Raw genomic sequence first — 25,961 nt, forward strand, 5'->3', positions numbered from 1 at the left:
TGTAAAACTCAAGAAGATTACATTTCACATGTTTAGCACTGGAACAGAGTAGATTTATTTATCAATTTCACAGTTTCCTTGAAATAAACCATTTACATTAAAATAATTCCACCTAAATATACCATAAAAATAACATTTAAATACTCTAATTTATGCCTTTTTATAGAAATTGTACTATTAATTTTATGATCTGTGCAAAAATAATTTATCAGCATCCAGTTTGTACTATGCATTTCCAGGTTTTCCAGGGCCAAACCATTCAAATCCTGAGAGAAAAATCTTCCTGCCCTTCTAACAGCTTTATTTCAGTAATTAACCAGAACAAATAAAGCCAGTCTATCTAACATGCATAAACTTTTTTGACGCATTAACTATTTTTGCTCTGACAGCTGGTCACTAATGTATATTCTTTTTTTCTGCCTAGAAAATGGTTGGTCTGTTGGTTCACACACTAGCCTGACGCTGCTTTAGCTTCAGTTTTGGGCCCATTTTGGACAAATAGAGAAAAGGATATTGCGAACATGAACACAATAAACAATGTGTTGGGGGAACAGCAGTACAGAAGACAGGTAGCTATAACATTTCTAAAATTCTCTTTGCCTTTAAGTTACTACAGAGTAGCAGACACCCCCACCCCCACCCCCATTTTATTATAGCAAGTGATATAGTTGGGGGGGGGGGGGGGAAGGGACAAGTTTCTGAGCAGTCCAGTGATCCTCCAGATCTGAAACAGATGCAGCTGCTCAACTGGGCTGGGGCAGGGGAGGAGGCACTTTCTCTTTTGAGCCTAATGAGAAAAGTCGGCATGCTGGCGAGAAAGACAGGGAGAGCGCAGTGGCAGTCTGGAAGGCAGCTAAAGCATAAATGCATTTCCTCTACCAAATTAAAAAAACATCCCAGAATGGGCACTAATGACAAAGAAAAAGACTGCAGCAACTTGAGAGAAAGTCTGATTTCAGCAGCAGAAGCCATCCTTCTAGCAAGACACACGGAGCAAATTTTGGATCCCTTAGATGATGGGTTAACCTTGAAATTGCCACGCTGTAGTCTTCAGAGCCTCTCTCTGTCCAGATTGCAGTTGAACGTCTTCTGACTTCATGACAGTGGTTTAAAAAAAAAAAAAAAAAAGAAAAACCAGTATTCCCATGTGTCAAACCCAACACTTCAGTAGCAAAAGCATGGAGCACCCTCATTAGGGTAATGCTGCTCAAAGTGATCTGTGTCTTCTGCAGCAGCCGGGGCTTGCAGCTCCGCTCTGCTTAAGCTCAGCACAAGCTGCACATCAGACCCCTTACTGACATCCCCACACTGAGAAGGTAGGGTACCTAAGTTTGTAACACACCTAACTTTAAAATACACAGTTCCTAACCCAAAAACTACAGGTTTGAACAATGTTCCTAAATGTCTCTGCGATGCAGAAGAAATTCAGGGCCCTCCAAATGGGGTTCCCAGCCTGTTTAGCTGGGACTCGCATGAGCAAACCAACAGGAACGGCTAAAGCACAGGGGTCTTCCTGAGATCAGCTTTCTGTCATGGACTGAAAGGTCCCAACGGACCACAAGCACCTGCATCAGGCTGACGGGCACTGTCAGCAATCCTGTCCTGGATGACAGGTCTATGGCATCCCTTTCAAAAGATGTGATTTCTTTTTCTTAGCATGAACAGGAGACAGTGGTGGTTGCAGTGACCCTCCCTTTGTAACAACAGCTCAACACTTCAAAACAGGGTAATTCTACCTCGGAAAGATGGTTAACGTACTTCACAACAGTAAGATCTCAAGATCTTCTTTCAGCCAAGAACAGAACGTGCTCAGGTGGACAGAGCACTTGGCTTTCCTAGCAAGCTGTTCAGACCTTTAAGGGTTGAAGCTGAGAGTGATGAATTGCAGAAGTACTGTCAAATGAGAGGCAGAGGCCAGTATGTATGGATACATGTAAATTTCATGTTACTCATGGAAAAAAAACCCAATCAGTTCTGAGCTACTTTCCCTTAGAAAGGGCACCATGAAGTAGGAATAGATAGGTCTATGAAAACGTCGGTCACTATTCAGAAATTATTTTAAAAAGAAAAGCTAGAGGCACCGTACCAGAGACAGTTGATTGCTGTGGTTGATTACTGTCCCAAGAGGTCTCATTTAATTTTAATTACGTTAAGGACTTGATTAATCTAATTTGCTGTTCTCAGTTCTACTCCCTAACAAAGTCTGTGCCTGTGTGTACACACACATGTGCCTGTTGGGGGAGGGATGCTGCCCTGCGCACACATGGCCGCTGTATAAATCCCTTCTGTATCCCTGTCTCTGCCCTCAGGGGGTGAAGTTTGGGCACCCCTTTCTCAAAGAGAAGCTCTCAAACCTACCAAAGACAAGACAAAAGCAACCACAGGTACAGAACAGCTTCCATATGGGAGAACCAAGACGGAGTAGGTTTCTTCAGCCTGGAAAAGGGCAAGCAAGGCAGAATATGAAAGATGTCTATAAAACCATAAATAGCATGGAAAACCAACAGGGAGATGAGCGGTCATTGCCTCTCCCCATGCTAAAAAGGGAAACTGGACAAATTCATGGAGGAGTTTTTTCACAGATAGAAAGACACCATCAGGTTTTCAAGGAGTCCCTGACACAAAACTTGCTGGAGACTCCTCTGCAGACATACGCCCTCATGCCTGAGCTCATGTAAACCTTAAGTATCTTCTACCATATACCTTTGCTATTCATTTTCACCTACTGAAACAAAATAATCTTTTCCATCTCCACTCCAAACCAGTGTGGAGGGGAGAGCTCAAGGGATAACAAGAGGGAAACTCAGCAGTGCCACAGTGGAGAAGCGCTGGAGGCACTAACCAGCCTTCTCCAGGAGTGCCCACCATCGCTGCAAGCACCCAGGGAGCTGCTGGCTGCTGCCCAGTCACGCTCCATGGACAACAAGAAGAAGGTCTCAGCTCCTGGGACTTCCCACATCAGGCATCCTTCTCCCAGTGCTGCTGATAGCCAATAGGGCCAGGAAGAGATGAATGAGGAGGTCCCACAACCCGATGGGTCTGAGGCAGGAAGGGCATCAACGAATCCTGCTGAAGAGCCCTTTGGGCTGACCTGGGATGGTCTTTCTTGTGTGAGAAACAAAGAAAGTAAAGCTTGCTTACAATTTCAAATGAGTGGGGAAAGCTTTTTGCATTTGCTTGTAGAAGTGCTGTTTATGCTCAGCGCTGAACAAGCACTGAAAGCTGGTGCTTTACCACATTTTTCTTAGGGGATGTTGAGCAAACCAGCCCCACCGCTCCCCCATGTCCCACCTGCAACAACAGAGCCTCAGCTTCAGGGATGCTCTGCAGACCCTGGAGTTAATTCCAGTGACATCTCAAGCCATAAAAATAGACTTAAAGGCATCGACTGGAGCACTCTACATCCAACCATTTTGAACAACTCAGCAGCCTGGGATCTGTGTGCCAGCCCTCAAATGTAAAAATGTATTCATAAATAAGTCAGAACCCATTACAATTAAGCTACTTTCAGTATTCAAGATGATAATCAAAATCAAAGAGATGATTTACTCTGAAGATTTCAAGTGACATCTGCTGAAATAAAAATATAGTTTGGAAAAAGATTGTAAAAAGATGACTACGTTATTACCAATAACTTTTACATCTGTCATTAATTTTCACTTGGTTTTATCTGCTCTCCTAGTCTGCATCCAATTTCACATTGACTTGTGTTTTATTACAATCCCAATGCGGATCCCATCAACCGAAAAGACTAATAATTGCCTATGAAATGCCTATGAAATGCAGCAAATAGCAAGGATATTATTTCCCTTTACTTAGGAAAGCATAGGGTCTTTAAGCAACTGGTAAAAAGGAGTATTGATAGTCTTTAAACTGCCTCTTCCCAGAACGTAAAGAGGCTACAAATATGTACAGAAAACCCAGAATTCCCCCTCCTCCCAAACCTGGAAAGGGTTAATTAAGTTACACTTCTTGAACCAGTTAGTTAATGACGTTGAAATGGCACAGAAACGTTTTCTGGCGCAGCATACCCTAGACAAACTTCCCCAGTGACCATAATTTAAGGCTACTTTTTAAAGAGCCTTTTACAGCTCAGCGCTACAGAGGACTGCTGAGGCCTGTAATAGTATCTCTCTTGCCTTCCTCCCTTGAAAATACACCCAACTCAAAAGTATACATTTAACAACCAAGGGTCCCTACCTGTCTTTAAGGAATTTATATAAAGTAGATGGCTACCTCAGGCTATTTAAGTACTTTGTAGTAAGACATCAATGGCATGTATAGAGATATTCCTTTGATCATTACACCATTGGGAAAAAAATAAAAAGCCAATCCCTAAATCTTCACCATATAAATTTACGTTTGGAACTCAGCGACGTAAGAATTATCATACTACAAAACCACAAATAGCATTCAATTTAGTCTCTGTGTTCTCGCTCACATGATAGCCTTTGATATTCCTGAGGATGAAAAACGAATACATTTTACTACAAAGATGATTTGTGAACAAAGCCCTTTATAGTTTTTTTTTTCCTATTGAAGAGCAAGAAATCAAAAGTTAAAGGGGGAAATCAATAGCTAGGCTGATTATTAACCAAAACCAATGATAAATGAATGAAAATGAGATTTTCTCTTTTGTAATTTCTAGCAACACATTGCAAAACTTTTTTACTATTGTTCTCCAATTCAAAATTCAAATTACAGTTGATGAGGCATTTTCATTTATACTGCCTGAACTGAAAATACAATACTATCTTCCTTTGGCTGTCTAATGAAAAGCCTCAACAACAACAAAAAAAAAAAGGTAGAAGTTTTATTTTAAGACTTGCTCTTGAAAAGCGAGAGGATGTGAACATCTGTGAAAAACAAGTGCAGAAAGAAGACTAAGTTATGTAGATAAATCATTAGTTATATTAAGATATGAAACAGGCACCCAAAGAATGGCATAAAATGTAAATGAACTTTGGGATCTGGTCTCTTAATTTGACAGCTGTTTGACAACTGCAAAACGGAAAACTGACCTCAGACAACTGTGTATAAATGAGACTATTAAGCAGAAGAATTTCACATGGAATGATACAATATACACTGCAGTAACTCCTCACATGGGAATAGATAAATGCAGACTGGAATTTTTATTGTCTTTGAAGGTGGTGGTGTTAAAAAGACTTGAATTTCACAAAGAGGAGCTGTATGCTACATTATCACAATCAATGCCACTTTCTGAAATACAACCACTGTCGCCTACAGAAGTACACTCGCACATAACTCACAGGCATTTTAAAAAAACACACCCGATGAAGCAGCTCTGGAGACACAGAAGAAAACGTCTTCTGCATTGGGGCTGCAAATCTGAAGCCAGCAACAGTACACAGCGACTAGGTCATGGGATAACTTATTTGAGGGGTGTCTTTGGAAGCTACGGGTAGCCACAATTACACATGGAAACATGTATCATCGCCAAAGCAGCACCAGAACAGACACTGGTCTGTGGAGAGGGTGGCTTAAGGAAATATTCTGCAATTTTGGCCCCTATGGAGAGACCTTCTTGGAAAGAGTGGGAAGGCAGCAAGGGAGAAACTTCTACCATGACTGCCCAAAGCACGATTTAAATCCGATACTCTCATCAGTAACAGAATTAAACAGAAAACAGGGAGAAAGCCTACTTTCAGACGTAACCAACCATTCCTACTCATAGTTCTGCTCCAGATCACACTGGAAAAGGCAGATCTTCCAAGAGCATCCCCCAAGCACTACTTCTTCACGTCCTCCAGCAATGCAAAGAGCCACTTGTGATAAATATGTTTCATTCCAAAGCAGTTAAGCACTTGGCTGTTTCTTTTATTTCTCTCTTTGGAACAAATATTTAAAATCAGCCTTTCCTACCTTTGTACTCAACAAAAAAAAAAACAACGCCACAGAGGTTGCACAACCTGCAGAAGAAGAGCAAAAAAACCATTCAAGCACTTGCAGTGAAATCCAGACTTAAAAAGAAAGGTTACAGCTCTCCAAGCACAAAAGGTTAGCAGCAACAGAAGCAAAGCAGCTTTTGGGGCTCAAGTGAAACCGAAGGGTAGATTTTTCGATAGAAAAGCAATCTGCTGTGCAGCTCCTTTAATGTTCAGTAGCAGTTTGTTGAAGCAGGCTTGCTGGGTTTTTTGATTGTTGTTTTTAAATCTCACGTTCAGTTGTATGTGTCAATGTCACTCAGTTTGTTAGTAACTAAAATGAAACTGGAAAATAAACAACAAAGCAAATCCCAAAGACGTAAAAGGTGACATGAGCACCATCACCAAGCCCCTTATTATCCAAACCTCTTGTAGCAAGCAGTCACACTGTAACTGCACACTGCGTGAAGAACAGACTCCATTTGCTCATTTTTTAACTTGCCTTTTGTTAAAAGTTCTCACTCTTGTTTTCAAGAGACAGTAAATAACCATTTCCTAAACATCATGTCCCTGCCAGTTGCACTTTTACAGACCGTCATCACACTCCACCTCACTGTCACCTACTTCATGTTATTCGGAAAATAATTATGGCATTGTATTAATACCACTGATTTATTCTTACAGAATCCTGGCATAAAAACAGCTCTTAAGAGTCCAAGATGACTAGTCTCTAGGTATGACTAGAGCTATGGAACCACATCTGCATGATGACTTGAAGAAAGTTTGTACTTTATAGGTTATCCGTTTTCTCCGACTCTAGCGGTACTTCTAATAAAATACTTCAACTCTCCCTACAAAACCTGTCCTGCTCATAAGTCTCTGCATCACCTCTTGGCCCCACTTCAAAAGAAACTGTAGAAACATCTAGATCAGGAGGGAGTTAAAGTCAACCGTCATTTTACACGGGAGGCATGAATGATTTCCACCAGGAGTGGTCCTCACTCTGAAGGCTTTAATCAAGGATGAAGAATGGGAACCAACACACAGATTGTAGTTTAACATTTCCCTGCTACGGCTGAAACTTTGCCAGGTGACATTCTGTGTTCGTCCCCTCCAGACACTGCCTGGCTACTAATCCACAAGTTGATGGGAACTTTCCTTGGAGCGAGAAAAACTTAACTGAGCAGAGGGCGCCTGGATGAACCAGGGGCTGTCTCTGCCCCGCACGCTCCCGCTGTCAGGAAGCTGCTGAAAACGACGGTGGAAAGGCTTCTGCATCGAGCTGTAACCAGGACAAGCAGCAAGTTAAATGCAGCAGAGTTCTGCGCTTCACTGCAACTTTGTTTTCTATTTCCAATTCAGTTCCTTTGCTGTCTCGGGCCATTTCAGATAAACATTTTTATAAAGGATGCCCTTCAAAGATAATATTTTGCTTTTATTGCCCTTAAATAAATACACGGCATTCTAAGTCCTAATGCATCTTGTAAAAGATTATTATTTTTAAAAGTATCTAATTTCAGAACATAAAAATGAGTTTGAAGCTGAACTATTCAGCCTGCTTTCAAATGCCATCACCTTTACGATACTCTCCGAAGTTAAAACGGATTGTCACATCTCTGTTAGAAGCATCAACATAAATCTTGACTGTAATAAGAAAGAAGTCTTAAAAGGAGGATTATAAGGACAGATTTTCATCTTCTAGAAGTCTGGTTTACTTAAAAAATTTACATAATCTATACAGATCCAGACAGAGTTAGCCTTTTAGTGACCTGAGAATACCAAACCTCATAGATTTGCAAACACATTTGGTTTAAAGTCAAAGCTTATGTTATTAAGCTGCTACAACCCTTACATTTCCATCCACGTGTCCCGTTTTATTTCTTGTCCTAGTTTAAAGATACTTCCAACATGCCTTGTGCTTTTTCATCTGGATGATGCACCTAATGATTTTGGTATTGAAAACTAACCTCTTCCTTCAGTTTCCGTACAGATCTCATAAAACCCAGAAGAAATGGATTACTGCCCAGAGCTGTGGTTTACTCGTTCATTAAACAGCTTATGCTTAGAATCCTCTTAAAAAGTCACTTAGTGGTAAATGGCTATTTGACACTACAAATAAATTTTTTTTAGAAGAATTTACTACAGCTTTCTATTCATACCAGTGTTATAATCCCACTGGGGATACTGCTGAGTTTTGGTGCAATTTGGACAGCCATTTCCCACCAGAATCCAAGGAATTGCGGAGCAATACATATATATATTTTACACCTTCCCAAGGAATGTATCAGATGCCTATTTACCTAAGTATGACAAATTTTAAAACAAAAAATCCAACCGTCATCAACTCTGGGTAGAAAAGATCTTTTTAGGACAACTGATAAATGCCCCATGGATTGGCAACATGGATATTGCACATGCCACATGTGTTCATCCTACCATAAATTAGGCAGATCACGTACTGGAAACCTCTTGCATAGCGTAGGCACACTTCCAAGAATCAAGCAACATACCTTGCCAGTGCCTAGAGCAACATCCAACCCAATCCATGAGCAGAAATATAGCAAAAAATTAAGAAGCATTTACTTGTAAGGATTTTAATCAGCATCAATCAACTCTCAGTGACTCAATTGTTTCTTCTAGGATGTGTCATGTGTTGACCTTTAGTAAACTCGAGGCTGACACTAGTAAGTAGCCTTACCAACAAACACAGGCTTTGACAAGTCTTACTATTTCCTCCAGCACTTCCAAGGTTTTAAGTTATATCCAGAAAAAAGATGGATGGTCCTTGAGTTTTTACATGCTTAACGCAGCTTGTTTCCATTCAAGACTACATCTCTCATGACAATAACTACCTCCTTTGATTTCTACAGACTAATCAACTCGCTTTTCAATCCTCCTTTTAAAAACCTAAGTATGTAACTCAGAGAAGTGCTTTGGTTTTTAAAGGCAGACCCACATACTTTCACACTCTGTAACTTCCCAGATTGCAAACTCGGCAGGACACACATCATTACCTTCTTACTCTGGAAAATCACTGGGCTCTCAAGACACTATTGCAATACAGACATTAAATAATAAAATTCTGAGCTACCACCATAGACATGAAGAGAAGGATCCCCTGTAACTTCTATCTGCTGTGATCTGCAGACTCTACTTCAAAGACCTGTTATGGTGCCTTCAAAAATTTAATGTTTAAATGCCATAACGCTGACACAAGAGCAGCTGACTGCTGTTACATATGATGGGGAGTTTTTAAAAAGGGAACCAAACCCACCTATTGGTGCATCACTTCATCAGAGAGCACTTTATCATGCTCTCAGTGACCTGCTACCCTGACAATCCTAAAAGTGCTTTTCCCACAACTACTGATGGAGTTTGAAGGAAAAATCAAAAGAATTATGTCACTGCGACATCTGTGCCAAACTACCAGGACAGTTAAATTCTACACAAAAATAACAAAAAAGGATCAATGTGACCAAGGAAAGACCTGAAATAATTAAGCACTTCGTAGTACACTGTCATCAGACTTCCCAGTATTAGTTACTGCATGAGCTATAGAGACATTCACCCAAATACGCACTACATATGCATCTGTTTACATCAGACCCCTATAGAAATCTGAAATAGCTACTCTGAGCTTCCTCACGTGAAAAGTCCTAGGAAAAAAAAGTTTCGCTGTTAACAAAATAGTGCATCTCTTCAACCTCACAGTTGCAGCAGTCCTAGCAACTGCATGAGAACAATATTTTCCCCTTTCAGTGGGAAACAGCAATTGCTCCTTCCCTCAGGAAAAGGTGTGCCAAGACCCTCCTCATCCCCTTCCTTATAACCTAGAGGTATCTCTTCTTCCTTCTTCCTACTCCAACTACAACAGAGAAAAGAGACAATTCCCTTGGGACACCTGCCTGCCCAACACCTGCTACTGGGTTCTGGCAGATCAGGTCAGCAGTAAGCTTTAGTGTAAAATGTTGCAGCTTTGGGAAAAATAAGTCAAAAGCCATGTAAGGTAAATTAAGGTATTGCAGCCCATACAAACGTTACAAGTCCTTGTTCAAGTCCTGTTTGCCTTTGCCAAGCCTAGTTGCAAAGCCCAAGCAGTGCTCTGCTAGCTGGGTCCACTCTTCACGGCCACAGTTGTTGATAATCGCAGCATGGAACAAAGAGGAAGCAGAGAAAAACTTTGTATTAACAGCAACGACAGTCATGCAAAATTAAGGAAAGAGGGATTTTACTCCATTTTACTGCACATAAATCCCATCCAACATTATGAAGACAAAGTAGAATGTGAACTCATGGCATTCATGTAGGGTTAGGGTTTTTTTAACAATGGAAATTTGAAGAGAAAACCCTAAAATAATTCAAAAGGAAAGGGACTGTTAGAATGCTCTGGGTTTGTGTTTCAATGAGCTATTCCCTAAAGAGATGGTATTGGTAGGCTGTGTCAGGGAACCAGGAAATAATTTTCCTTAACCCTTGTGAGTCATACTTCACCGCATACTCGTTATTTTTCGTACTGCGCAGTATACAAGGTACTGGATTGCTGTTTTTGAAACTGCCAGGAGTCCAACTCAAAGCAATAAACAGGATGAACATAACACCATTTAAATTTCAAAAAGAAAATGACAGATCACTAATTATCTAATAAGGTTAGAATTTAATAGTTGCATTGTTAAAGAAAATCCCAGTTTAGGAAGTGTCAAAACATGTATTTAAAGACTGACACCAAAAAAATATTGACTAGTTATTTTCACTTTTCCTTTTCTAAGCTTAGAAAGGCAATACCCTATGGATCAAAAGGCCAGATAAATCTTATTAAGTACTAGGTTTTCCCTTTTGTCTAGTGCTCTCTCCACATTCCATCATTTCAGTCCTTTGAAATTCCTTTGTTCTGCCTGTGATCAGGCTTTCCAGGGGAAATCTGGCATTGGATCTAAAGGGAACCCCACACCACCAAAGTATTCCTGACTATTAATCATTTGGTAAATTATTTCTTTCTTTTCCTCATACCACACTTGCCCCAGTACTTCCAGAGAACCTTTCAGTGCAGTGCTAATAACACAAAACTTCCTGTAGCATCAAAACGCATCGTCTTGAGGATTCATGCACGCATAGAAGTTAAGAGGTTTCTGCAGCGACCACCCAAAAGCTCCTGTCCATCAGAATGATACTTCACAATAACAACAGGAATTTTCTCTGCATTGACTCTCAGACCGTACCTATCGCCAAAGCCTACGTGGATGAAAAGACAGTTTCAGCCGAGGAAGAAAGCAAGCGCAGGACAGCAGGGCTGCTTCCCTCGCGCTGTCCTGGCGGCGGTGGAGCTGCAGTCCCCGCAGTCACATCTGTTCCAGAAAATCCCCTCTCCCACCCTACCACTTTCTGGTGGTCATTTAGGGCATAAGCTGCTCATCAACAAATACAACCAGGGAGAGAAAGCATGCACCCAATACTTACGCTGACTGTGCTGGTAACTAAATAACAAACAAGGAGACATGCTTATTTTGTGCATCTACCAAAAAAAGAAAAAAAAAAAAAGTCTTTATGAAATCAGGAAGCATAATGATCCATAAAGAAGGGGCACAACATTAAATATAGCTTTTTATTCAGTCTTTCTGTTTTTCCATTGAATTTTAATATATATGAAATGTAACATGAGAGAAGGAATCAAATCAAACCATTTTGACTTTAACTCCTCTAACATCTGATGCTTTATGCTAATAATGAATGTCACAGAGGGAGGCAAAGTAGCAAAAAAGGGTGCTGTTTTATTTATTGTCATTGTCTTCGTTGAACACCACACTTTGGTGACTGGGGCCCAAGTGCCCCTCCCTCTAGGGCTCTGGGATGCTATCCACTTTCTTTTGAAGCCCCTTCATGTACCATATTCACACAATACGCATATGAGGAAAGAGAATTTCTTCCAACAATGATGTGCATTAATTCATAATATTTTCCAAGATCCTTTATCAAGTTTCAGTTGTAGGTCAAATAATTTATGCTTTGCAAAGACCATCTCTGCGTTTAAAATTTATCGGTCCTTCAGAGGTTGGTTCTCATTACTGCTCGTCATTTTCACCACTCAAGAAATACATCTTCACAAACTGACCCATTCCTACTCGATATCAAGGATTCCTACACACTAACTTGATCTAACTGTTGCAATTATGAATCATCTGACAGAGCCATAAGTTACGATCTTCAATGACCACTAATGAAGGTTGCCTAGCAGTTAAAATATCAAAGCAGGATATATCAGCACACTTTAGAGCACAAGATAGACTTCCAGTGTTGCGCTTCTCTTATATTTATTATATACTGTAAATTACACCACAGGCTGCCTCCAATGCTGACAGTCCTGTACTCCAGAGTCAAACACCAGGTTTTAATAACCACTCCTGACAATCTTTTGATCGCCAGGGTGGGGGGGGTGAGGGGAGGCAGATGAAAGGCAAGGCCGCCTGCTTCAGGCAATCTGCTCAGTCAAAACAAAGGGGACTTCAGAGAGAGACAGAGATGCATCAGGTGTTAATCTCAAATGAACAAGCAGGAGTGCAGGCTGATTGACTCACTCTCCATTTCCAGCCGAAAAGAGTAAGTGCCTGCCAGTGGGCTCATTCAGGATGCACGCAGGAAGGGAAAGGTGCTATTAGCTAGGCATGAAATATTTTGATTTGGAAACCCAAGAACTTGGAAAGTCATTTTAGGCTCTTTCTGAATCACTTTAAAGTAATCACTCAACTATCTGATTTTTCAAATACGCTGTAGGGAGCGAATCTTGTTGGCATTTAAATCAAGTTCTTTCATTCAAACATGGCAGTGCAGTCATCTGCTAGGGGAAGAAGCAAAAAAATATAAAATTTCAGTGCTTTCAAAAGTGGACAAGACAGAACTTAGAGGAGAAAAACCTCTGGCATCAAGTGGCAATGGGCTGGTGATCTGACAGGTCATCTCCTCCAACTTGTGTCTGAATGAAAGCATATTAACATTAGCATCAGAATAAAAATTCCCTCTACATCCCTTCAGCTATTCAATAAAACACCTATTTGGTAGGAAGAGTTTAAGCATGGTGAGATAACATCAAACCAACATTGGATTTGGGGGAATATAAAAAGAACTGTTGCTGTTCTCTCTTTTGTTGTTGAATTCCTTCACTGGGAAATAAAAAGAAAGGGGTCTGAGAGACTGCCAAACTCCTGTTAGTTTTCTTTTCCACTTCTTCAATAATCCAAGCATTTATCATTAACCACCACTTTCTGTGCATTAGTTTAACCCTTGGGCTTTTTTTTTCCCCCTATTGATTCAATCCTTATAACAGATTCCTTATAACAGGTTTTTTTCGTGGCCAGCAGGTCAAGGGAGGAGATTCTACCCATCTCCTCTGCTCTGGTGAGACCCCACCTGTGGTACTGCCTCCAGCTCTGGGGTCCTCAGCACAGGACAGACATGGACCCACTGGGGCAGGTCCAAAGGAGGCCACAGAAATGATCAGAGGGATGGGACACCTCTCCTGTCAGGGCAGGCTGTGAGTTGGGGTCGTTCTGGAGAACAGAAGGCTCCAGCGAGACCTTATAGCAGCCTTTCAATACATAGTGGGCTTATAAGACTTTTTATCAGGGCCTGTTGTGATAGAACAAGGGGTAACTGTTTTAAACTAGAAGAAGGTAGATTTAGATTAGATATTAGGAACAAATTCTTTACAATGAGGGTGGTGAAGCACTGGCACAGGTTGCCTGGGGAGTGGTGGATGCCCCAGTCCCTGCAAATATTCAAGGACTGGTTGGACAGGGCACGGAGCAACCTAGTCTAGTGGAAGATGCCCCTGCTCATGGCAGGGGGTTGGACTAGATGGTCTTTAAAGGTCCCTTCCAACCCAAACGATCCTATGAGTCTATATATTTGCTCAGAAGCTACAGCAGCACTCTCTGAAAGGAACACAACCACTACTGTCACATCACTTTATTTTTTCACAGACACAGAAAGCAATGTAAACAGTTTACGTGGGTGTAATAGTCCAATGTGAACCACTTTTACTTCTATGATCAAAACCCCTGCATTAAACATCTCTCAGTGGGGAAACTGAGAAACAAGTAGCACTGCAGGGCCTCTGATCAATGTTAAACCAGAACATTTGTAAAACTTGCAGAAACAAAAGAAGATACAAGTGAAAAAAACCTCTGTGTTCACAAGATCAGTGGGACCCAGCCACATACAAACCTCTCAGGTCCCTTCTCACTCACGAAAGTTGTTTGGTGGGGCAGGGGGCAACAGGGGAAAGCAGGGTTAATACCTTTCTTTTTTTTTATGCTGCATCTCATTACTGTCACTGCTTGACAACTCTGAAACAACTCTGAGTCTGCTCCGCCATGGAAGCTGGTGGCACATCTCCCAGTTACCCTCCTCCTCCCAACAACACAGGTGTTCACAATAATTAATTCCTCATGGGGTTTTCCCCCCTCCCTCCTTGAAAAAATGAATTACAATTTTTAATGGCCCAGGAAGCTTAAACAGTTACAGCCAATATATCTTGAGAGAGGAACAAGGTGTTGGACTTCTGAAAATCATCAACACACATTCTTTCATAACATTTACTTAGAAATTAAAAAAAAACCCACAAACTTACTTCTTCCTATTCCTTTCATCCTGTTACATGACCTTAAACATAAGTAATTCAGAAAACTACAAAAAACACAACACAACAAACACCGACTCCTTATAACTGCGCGCAGAAATACAAGCACATTTGCATCACTCCAACTGATGACGTTGTTGCTTGGCCATTGTGGCATGAACTGTGTATCTGAACTGAATCAACACACCCATTTTATTCCCTGGGATCCAAGTATTGCTAATTAACCCATATTTGCAAAAAAAACACTGTAAAAACGCTGACCTCGGACCATCAGTACAGCGAGCCACAGCTTCATGTACAGGCAATGGCAGCACGATGAAGATTACAAAATGTGACTGTATTTGTAAGCTCCACTTAACCTTTCTCCAGAAGATGGGGCAATATTTGCTTATCTAAGCAGGCTTATTAATTTTTTAGCAACTTTTAAGGTGTTTTGTGAGTACTGGTCAATCAAGTCATTACAGAACAGTAAAATACCATAAAAGGTGAAGACTACGGCTATCCTTCTGGCAGCGCAGAGGTAGTAAGTGGATTCAGAATCGGAGGAGAGGCTGCTCTATTCTGACTTTATTTAGCCTGGTGCCCTGCAGTATCCAAATGACCATCACAGCTTGTCTTAATACAAAAGATCATACACAGGGTTCACAGGCTGGCAACTGAGCTCAGATCCGGAATTTCACTCCATTATTTTAACACTAAACCCCTCCTTTCCACCCATTACAGCTACACTTCTAAGGGATCATCACTGTCAAGAGAGGATGACATTAAGAGCAAAACCCAGCCATCAGATCAGACCCTGAAGGGACAGGGATGTCAACTGGGCTTACATTTGTTCTCTCATTCTGGTTAACATATCTACTATATTTCTTATTTTCTGCTCTCTAACTTCAGCTAAGATATTCAGCCCAGTCTGCTTCCTTTGCAAGGTACCATCAGTCAAATCCAACCACATCATTTTACCTCTCTGTTACTAAATTCAAACCATTTTAAACATCCTGCTTTCATCTTTATAGCTCTCTCCCACTCTTTAACTGTGCTGCAGTTACAGAAGAATGTACTTGACATATAAAATGTGCATGTGATTCCTTTAACATTTTAATGCCGTGTATTGTGTTGTAAACATCTCTTCATGTTTTATCTCCTTCTCCATAAATCAGAGGCTAGTACCTTAGAAGTCTCAAAAATGACATGTTTTCTCCATAATATAAATGTAGGACTCTACTCCTTGAAACTTGAGTCAGCTTTCAAAAATCATCAAAAACCAGAGCTACAAAAAAGCAAAAGATGTATCAACTAACTTAATATCATTTTCTTCTACTCCATTTCTATGACAGTGCGAGTACAGTATAGGAAAACAGTTACAAAACTGGTCGTCACCAAGCAGAAAACCAATGTTTTAATTATCCCTTTTTGTCACTTGTAAGAAATAACTAAGGTAAAATACCTTCTTGTGTACCCATACCAATATACAACAGTGAAAGAGTCAGGAAAGTGGACGGTATAAAAAAAGTGATACACAAAGATTAATTATTTGTTTTATTCAAGATTAACACACAGTGTTTACAAGATGAAACCCCAGAACAAATTTCCATTTCCTTACCATAACTACTATTAACAAGAGTGATGTCTTATAATGAGATTTTCCAGTGGTTTCAGCTAGCTTAGTAATGTTACAGTAAAAATGTGTCTCAGTCTATTCCTTGGTAAATGCATTAAGTGATTTTATTTTTTTTTAATTAAAACCTACTGTAAAATACTGAGTATTTTGAAAAGATGGAACACCAATAAAGAACACCTGTCCAAAATAACTTTAAGTTACTTCAATGATGGAAAAAAGAAAGAGCGCCATTAGGGGAAAAAAAAAAAAGAAAGAAAAAGAAAGAAAAAAGATAAAAAAAGAGGAAAGCAGTTTTAGCAGGTGGGACTGAAAAGTGGTGACATGTTGTAGTACAATACTGAAGGGCTAAAGGATATAACGCAGTGTTGCGTGATGTGGAAGAGAACCAGGGACCACTGGCTTAGCACGCCACTAAAATGCTAGATTAGGTGTGAAGTATAACTCTGAAGTATTGTGATACGAAGGAGTGAGGCAGAGGCAGAACTGCTGGTAGAGGACAACAGAAATAAAACACTATCTTTTCTTTGGCACCTTCCAGCAGGAGTTCACTCCCTTATAGCCCACAGACCCAACACAGGCTACAGGAAAACCCAAGGACCCTCCGATATTTATCCAGATCCCCAGAATTTATAACATTTTCCACCAGCCTGAGAGATTCCGTTTCTCTCAAACTACTGTCTAACATAAATTATTCCAAGATACTTCTCTTGGCATTTTCTACACTAACGTTTCTAGAATGACCTTGCTGTAGAACGGGCACCGCATTTCCCCCTAACGCCAGCCCATGCTCAAGTACTTTTTGTCTGTATTTTCCAGGGTATTTTCAAACACCATCTTCAAACAACAATGTATCAGCTTCTTAAAAAGTTATTCAGTTTCACAGGTCTGTCATAAAAGCACATTGTTTCTACTTCTATCAGAAAGTACAGCTATAATTGATGGATTTACAAACAAGTGAAGCTTGTTTTTAAATATACACCTTTTGTTGATAAACATCCAGTGCTTCTATAAACAATGGAAAACTACAATGTTGCCAACTCACATTTGTTTATTATCACCTTCTTGTTAATGACAGTGAAAGTGACAAGAACCTCCACTGAGAAATGTTTGTAACTTTATAGCTCTTGCAGTTACATCAAAATTTTTTTTATTATTTTTTTTTTTGCTGTGACACACAACCATCTGAAATCAAGAGAAGAAGTGATAATTAAAAGATTATTTTAGACCAACTTCATAAAGAAACAAAACATGACTTCTTGGTCTCTGTATGTTACTTGGAATAGTCCTGGCTCCCTCCCCAGTAGTTAATTCAACCTAAATAGCTAATTCAGCTTAATTCAATGGGGGCAAACTGGCCCCAGCTACTACCAGATTGCTAAAATGAAGTGTTTGAGAGAAGGAAAAAAAATCCCAAACCACAGAATTTGAACAGTTAGACGTTTGTATCAATAATACCACGACTATTACAGAATCTCTATTAGATTTTCACAGGACCAGGCTCCTCACATCCTGTCCTAAATCATGGGGAAGAATCTTACACAATCAACACTTTACCTTCCCACGACATATTTGAGGATTGTAAATCGTGAATACAGATCTATCAGGGAAACGAGGAGTGGGAAAGATGAGTTGCCCTTAAAGATGTACAGATTTATAGCAATATGGGAAACGGAAAGACAGTTATTGTATAAAAAGGTCCTTAAGGGACAGCAAGGAGCAACAAGGGAAACATGAGTCACGAGCTGCCAGAGGAGAGGATGCGTATGGGGAGCAATGGACAGAGCAAAGTAGCAATAAAGGAAGTTCCAAGTCAAATGTGCTCCTTCCCAAAGGTCGTGACGTAAACCCAAGCTTAAAGTATTTCTGGAAAACTAAATTCCCAGCCAATTCAGACACAGCACCAACTGCAACACCAGAGACTCGTTGACTAAAAGGATCCATTGATAAACAAGGTCAGAGACCACAGCTCTTATCTTTTGCTTTGTTACCAACTCTGTTTCTTTATATTCCTTAATAAAAGTAGTTGCCTTGAAGGTCTGTCTACACAGGCAACTGGCTCAATATGAGCGAGTGTGTGAACTTAAAGCCTTCAGCTGAAATAGTGAAAGACAATTTTATACTTCATGAGGCTGGAGTAATCTTCTTTATTTAAAGGCATATTAACAGCTGTTCCTATGGTGAGATAGCAGCGAGTAAACAGTGAATTATGAGCCCAAGCACAAAGTCACTGCACTCCTAACTTTCCTTCCCCATCCTAGCCTCAGAAGTATCAAACTCCACATTATGCCATAGGATTTTTGATACTCTAAAGTACCTCAAGATTTTAAAAAGTGACTTCTAAGAGTTTAAGAAGTGGCTAGTTTTGAGATAAAATACAACACTGAGCTATTAATACATGGAAGCTGAAGACAAAGAAAACCAGTTATTTGTGTGTGAATATCATCTCCAGAAGATCTATCAAAATTCCAAGAAAGTCAAGCTGCACAGGAGTCTCTAAACAAGTAATAATTAATTCTCCTCTTAGTCCCCTAGTATCCACATCAAAGGTGAAAGTAAACAGGACAGTAAAAGTTTCAAAGGATTGATAAGTCACAAAAGGAATTTTTTAATATTAAAACAACTGTAGTAAAGGAAAAAAGGGGAGAAAAAAGTGTACCTCTACAATTGTATCAAACCCAAGAAAGCTTCACCTTAGTCATGACAGCTTTTCTACAAGACTTTTTTGAAAAATAGATATATGACAACCAATTGTATACTTTAGAAAATAGCGTGACTGACTTAAAATTATTTTTCAAGGCTAGCTAAGTGTTTTCAAGTTAGGCTGGCTACCTAAATATTTCCAAGCAACTAAAACTCATGCAGCATCCTTCATATTTTGCAAGGAAAACAGACACAAAGTTAGCTGCCTACCCCAATTTTACAGTCTGTGAAAATGAACAGTAAAACCTGTACTTCCTTCAGCCCAAGTAAGACGTGTGCTTATGGGTGTAACCTCAAAAAGCACATCGGGTGCCTACAACCGAGGTGTTACATGGTGTAAACATCAAAGAGCCCAACTCAGTCAAGGTGACACCAGGATGTAGATCACAGGAAACCTCCATGCCCTGTTCCATTACTGGGGTCCCAAGACTCAGCCTCCCCCATCCCACAAGTGACTGCTGAAACCTTGAAGTGCTATCAAAGGTGGCACTGCTACTGCCACTTCTTTTTCCAGGTCATATATACAACTGAACGTGACCACGGCTACAATGATTGTAACTCCATTCAACACTACAAGTGTTTGTTACCTGTTCAATAGTTAGGCTCTCCTCTGGGATGCAGGAAGAGCCTAACAGCAACTTTGCTTCACAGCTAGATTGCAGGAGAACTGGGAGATCAGCATCAAGCTCCCCAAGCCTGTTCACACACACCATGAGGCCTCAAGTCCAGGCACCTGGAACATCTCCAGCATGAAACAGCTACCACATGACGGAGATTATCAGTATGTTTTGTAGATGTGCAGGAGATACCCTGATTCCAGCCTGAACAGAGGCACACAAACCCCACCAGAGTCCCACTGTGGACATCTAGAAAGGTGCCTTGAGCCATTCTTTAGGCAGATCCGACAAGGTCATACAATAACACAAGCAAAGAACTGGGCACATAAAGCTGGAGCCCTGCTGGCTGTTCTTACACTCCAATTACACAGTCCTTCCCATATCATTTTCCGTGACCCATGGTCGGTATTATCAAGATAAACATGATTACTGGGAGGTTTAAAACCTCATCAGCTCCATTCTGAATAAACACACTATGCCTAGCAACCCTGCTTTAATTCTCAGACACATATTCCTTTGGCTCCGAGCTCAGGCGGCAGCTGAAGGCACACCACCACACCGCTCCCAGCCAGCCATCAACAACCCTTGGCAGCATTTCAGAAGCCAGGACGACACCGGTTTGCGGTACAGATGATGAGATGGACTGACCTGATTGATGGAGTTGGCAGCACAGGATGCCAGTCCAGTTCCGAGGGAGGCGAGCAGGAAACAGGTCAGGTCAAAGGGGACTGGGGCCATGGCAAAGCCAGCAGATGCAGTGCTTACAACCAGGGCTGCAACGCAAGCGACAGCACAGTTTGAAGGATCAATAAGAAACAGCCTCCTTTGTACATACCACTAGAGTTAAGGTTTTTAAAGCCTGTAAGAACCATTCTGCAGATTAATTTTTTGCTACTTTTATGGATCAAAGTAGCTCCAGGAACTGCGTACAATACTAATACTCTACATAAAGAAGTCAAAGATGAGAAGGAGAACTGTCAGGGATGAAATGAGAAACCCAGAAGCATCAGCACATTAGTAGAAGAGGCGAGAATAAAATGTATGTGTCTGTGTTAACTAATTCATGGATTTGCTACAGGATCAAACTGCCTCACGCAACATGTACAGGAGGCATATTTGTTCCCATAACTTATAAACCATTGCAAAGTCTAACATGGAAGAAAAACAGTAAGAAAAATCTCAAATTAAGAGATACACATTATATGAAATTATAGCAGGAACTTAAGCAATGCAGAGAGTCAAAAAGAGACTCAGGGCATGTAGGCTACAGCTGGTGAAGCCAGTAACCTCACTGTACAAGTATCTGCCCACACTGTTCCCATTTGACATGCCCACTTCAGGCAGAAGGTACAATCACATCATCACATGGACACAGCAGCTCTTAAAAGCCTCAGAAATTGAGTGGATTAATAAAAATCTGCTTCAGTTTTGTCATCTAAAATTGTAACTTTAGTACTGCAAATCACATTCTTAAAATGAAAGTTACCTAAGCCTCAATCCTAATATTATAATTACCCAAATAATATGTCTTACAAACTCACTTTTGGCAAGAATTGCCATGACATGAAAGATTTCTTACACCATAAAATTCAGCACACTTACTGAATATATTGCTCATGACCTCAAACCTTACAATCTGAAATTAATAGTTATTAAACAGAAAGTATTTAAATTATATTCTGCATGTAATTACACGTTCCAGACCTCAGCTAGCTCAAATCAAAGCATCAGAATGTTCTTATCTTCCCGATTCCTACAAAGTCTCCTGTTTGTCTGAAGTTAAATGACAAATAAATAACCTTTGTTGACTGAAAATGCATGGCTTATCTATTAGGCAGTGTTAATTCAGATGAAAAACTATCATGGCAGAGACCTGCCACCAAGGATGCACATGCGAAGTGCTAATTTTAAGAACTGTGCCCTCATTAAGTTTTAATCCTAAAAAGACAGTGAAGGAAACCTGCTGCTCACCAAAACTTTGCTCAAGTACTAAAATCCATTGTCAGCTGAATATTATTACAATAATACATCTAATATTATTATAAACATTAATTATTTAGCCTTGGTATGGATTCACAGGATGTTGTGCGGATGGCTGTCACACGGGCTGGCTGCGAGGGCTGTCTCAGGGTACCAGCCTGATACAGAGGTAAGTCCTTGGCTTTGATTCCCTCCGACAGCATCATCAAGGGCAGCACCCAGCCCTCACTGCAGCCCCTTCAGCTGCCTCTGAAATACAGTGGATCTACGATTGAGCTGTACCCCTCTAAGAAGCTGCGAAATAACCCCAGATTCTCTAACTCCACCAGACAAGACTGAAGGACATGAAGGCACTGATCATTTCTGAGAGACTGGACCCCACTTAGAGAAACACAACAGATCTTAAGTTTCAGAACTCGTGGATCCTTCTCAGTAGAGTGCAAAAGACAACTTGAAACGCAATGGTTGACGACCGAGAGAGTTCAAAAATACACTGAAGAGATGACCACGAAACAGTGGCGTTTGCATTTCTAAGAGTGATTACATTCATTTTTTTTGCATAATAAATCACACTTCCACTTCCAGACAAGAATTTAATTAAAACTTATCTTAGAGAGCACTTTACACCAATTTATTATGGGAAAACACCAACTCATTTACTGAAGAAGAAAGGTGGAGCAGATTGGCAAACAGTCAGTGTAACATTACCGTTACATTGACCTCAAAGAAATTCTAATATGCTACAGCACTAATTAAAGTCCCCATTGATTTCTCCAGATTAATTTCAGCCAGTCATTTCAGTGTGACTTATCAGGATCTCATTAAAAAAAGGTTGTAGTACATCCTCTCACTTATCCCACTGAAACAGGTATTTTCGGTTGTTTGGGCAGTGTTCTGAACACAAGGCATTCGTGACTCATCTCATCGCCCTGCAAATCAAATGCAACACGTTAAGGGTAAATAAGAAAATGTTCCCTTTGGATTAGGAAGTTTATTTTTACTGTGGAAGAAATAATTTACTCTTCTACTTCCCTCATGGAGGAAAAGTATATTTAATTGAGATCACATCAAGGGAATGAGGTCATTGACTCTGTTTGTTTTTTAATCCCTGTTAGTTTAGTGCTTTAGGGGACAAATTAACTTCACCTTATTGCATAATAGATGGAATTGATCCTTTCAAGATTTGTTGATGAGAGTTGGCATTATATATGCTCTTCAAAAAGAAGCCAGGATTCAAACTCATGATCTCAGCCTAAACCTAATTTTCAGTCTTTTAAACAATTTTAGCTTTAACAAAAATTAACAGGGGATATTTGCCCCCCATTTGAATGTAAATGAAAAAGAAAATGCTAATAAATTGGTGACAAAGAGTGAATTATAATGTTTCTAGCATAAAAAAACATTTTAAAAGTCTACAGTATATTCTTCACATTCCTCTCCAGCTTCATTGTAATGTGATCTGCCTTTATAAATCCTTGTATTTGTATTTATAGTATGCCAATCACTATGCCATATTTTCTTTACCTCGTATTAAAAAGTAGCCAAGCTAAAATAAAAGTGTAGAAAGCCAAAGCAAACCAATTCAGCTTTAGATTTCCATTCTGCTCCTGTACTGATGATAGATCAGTACATGTGGAAGGACAAAAGCAAATGCATTTCTATTTTAATTTAAGAAACAATTTCACTGTTTTACTACAAATGTTTGCATAATCTTTAAAGGAAATAGCTTTCGAAAAGCTGATGGAATTTTCCTTCCAGAGTTTTCACACATAGGTTTCTGGGAAGTTAAACACAGCATCAGTATTGATGCTATAGAACTGACCGGTATTTCCTTTATAAGCTTAGATTTGTTTGGGTGTAGGTGTATCTGAAGTTTTGTTGCAGATTATGACCTGCACACTAAAGAAGGCCAAACTCCCAAAGCAAACTTAAATTTGGGCCAATAATTTGAAACAAGTCTCTGCATTATCTCATAAAAAATCCAAGTGCAAAATTACAAACAGAGCAGATAATCTCTTTTTACCATCAAACAATTTTAAAATGCCTTGCAAAAAATAAACTGTAATAATAGTTTATTTTTATTTCATTTGTTTTCCTTCTAGCACAGAAAACAAATTGCCAGGAAGCTACCGCTATTAAGCTTTGTTTCTTTGATAGGATAATAGTTACTGTTTTAATAATCACAAAATAAGAACTACTTTGACAGACATATGAAATACATCTGGAACTGAGAAAAAAACATAGACTAATAATAATCTAAACAATATACACTGATAAATCTTTGTCAAAGTTTTTGGCTATATTAAAGCTACCATTTAAAGAATAAATGTCATAATAAATGTCATTATTCCAGAATGAAAAGTACTGGAACCCCACTAAAGCAAATGGATATTTTTGCTAGAGCTGCTGTTACCAGATATTTAGCCTATGAACACGACTTAAGCACCTTATTTAATCATTGTTGCTCCATTACGTAGCAGTTTGGTAATGCTCGAGTCATTATGCAAAGGCTGACATCCATCATCTTTATTTTATAAATACACAACAGAGACAGATGAAGCAGGATGTTCATGATCATATCCTAAGTCAGTAGCAAATGTCTCAAGCTTCTGATTTCTAGTTCAACATTTTTTAGAGGATTGCTAATGCACAAATTCGTATGTAAGCAACACATCAAATAAATTCCAGCTGTTTTCCAGCAAAAAAAAAGATAGGATATTTTCTTAAAATGAGATGGATGAAAAAATGCTCTAGTTTGTAGTCTCCAAAAGTAAAAATGCTCATAAATCATTGTATGTGGCCACTTTGCAAAACTTACAGGTAGGTCAGTAAGGCCATGACATAGAAACCATGCATCATTTTGTAGATGGTAGTGTTAGCTCCTACGTTTTTGTCTAACATTGCCAGCAACACCACCAAGTCATTCAGCTTGGGCGGGTTCTCAGGCGATCATCAAGTCCAGCCTCCTGCTCAGAGCAAGGTCAATGCTGAACTCGGGCCAGGTCCCTTAGGGCTGTCATCTCCCAAGGATGGAAATTTCACATCATCTCTGGGCAACGGGCTCCAAAGTTTGACTGTCTTCATGGCAAAACTTTTTTTTCCCCCTTATATCAAGCCAGACTCTCCCGTGTAAATTTACAAAAAAAAAATACATTTTCTCTGTGCCAAGATTCACATATTTTAAAAAAGATTTGAACCTAAAGCATAGATGCTTCCAAATTGATCTTTAAAAGAATACTGGCACCTGACTGGAGGATGTCCACATCCTCTTCCTGCGGAAGGAGCTACTAGTGATCAAATGGCATCAAAACTACATGTAAATCATTACCTTAAAACAAACATCAAATAAATTCATGGGCCTCCTCAGAGAAGACTGATTATACCAGTCTTGTGATTCTGTTCATAAAATGCACCTTACACTTTGATGAGGAAAAAAACACAATAGGTTTGGTTCTGATCTGAGTATGGTAAACTTGGAATGACTCTATTAAAGGTGACTAATTACTCTAGATTCTTACAGAGGCGTAAACACCTCAGGCTGGCCTATTTTAGCTCTAAGGTATACATAATGACAAAACCAGATAACTTACTCTCAACTCTTCCCACATAACGTTAATTGGATACTGGGTTGAACTCTCCGAGAGCTAGATATAACCAAACATCTTACACCCTCAATGAGAAACCCAGCAAAACAGAAGCTTACTTTGAGGAAGTTTCCAGATTTCTTAGTGTTTAGAGAAATAGTAACATACTAAAAGCGAAGCAAAGGAGGGTTTCTGTTAGAGACACAAAGAGGCCTTTCAGCAGTAGGAGCAGTAACACACTGCAGCAAACTGCCCAGGGAAGCTGTGTATTCCCCCCACTGGTTTCAAGAACAGACAAAGCAACATCAAGTCAGGAATGCCACACCTAAAGGTGATCCTGCCTTGGGGGAAAACAGATTAGGTGCCTTCCTGAAGTGTCCCTTTGAAGTCCCCGTTACTCTGCAAGGATACCGAACACACCAAACCAAAGCAAGGTACCAAGAGCAGAAGCCACTCTGGTGAGGTCTGAACCAAGCCTTCAGGAACCAGTACAGAAAAGCAGTGTTCAACATGCCTTAATGGATTGACTATTAAAATGTACTTTGAAAAAAATACTGCCAAAACTCTAAAACACCTTTGAAGAGTTGGAAGGTAAAAGCGCTTTGCAATGAGATGCCATAAAAGAATAGACAGACGTCAGGGGAGAGACTGTGACTTTGCACATGATCTCTGGATAAACCAAACAGTTAATACACAATTGTGAATGAAAAAGAATCCTTAAACATGTATTACTACATTTGCAAAGACAAATAACAATGGTAGCTGTAGTACATTAAAATACAGGATAAAGAAAAGGTAGATAAATATTTGAAACAGAGGCTCTTGTATAACTTTCTGAAAGAAATCCATGTTACAGTAGCCTGGAGTCAGGACTCAACTCTTCCAGGTGCAGTAGACAGAGAGATATACTAAAGACACAGCCCCTTTCTCAACAGACCTTAAAGT

At 39.9% G+C, this 25,961-nt stretch overlaps 1 protein-coding gene across 1 annotated transcript in view; it reads right to left on the reverse strand.

Moving 5' to 3' along the window:
- Positions 1 to 25,961, reverse strand: part of LOC119158137 (protoheme IX farnesyltransferase, mitochondrial) — a 104,563-nt gene that overhangs the window by 72,506 nt on the left and 6,096 nt on the right. Inside the window, exon 4 of the mRNA XM_037409699.1 lies at positions 20,101 to 20,225. Within this exon, the coding sequence (XP_037265596.1) occupies positions 20,101 to 20,225 (125 nt within the window). The remainder of the gene's footprint in view (positions 1 to 20,100; positions 20,226 to 25,961) is intronic.

This window comes from Falco rusticolus, chromosome 1 (genome assembly GCF_015220075.1).
Source record: "Falco rusticolus isolate bFalRus1 chromosome 1, bFalRus1.pri, whole genome shotgun sequence".
Taxonomy (NCBI): domain Eukaryota; kingdom Metazoa; phylum Chordata; class Aves; order Falconiformes; family Falconidae; genus Falco; species Falco rusticolus.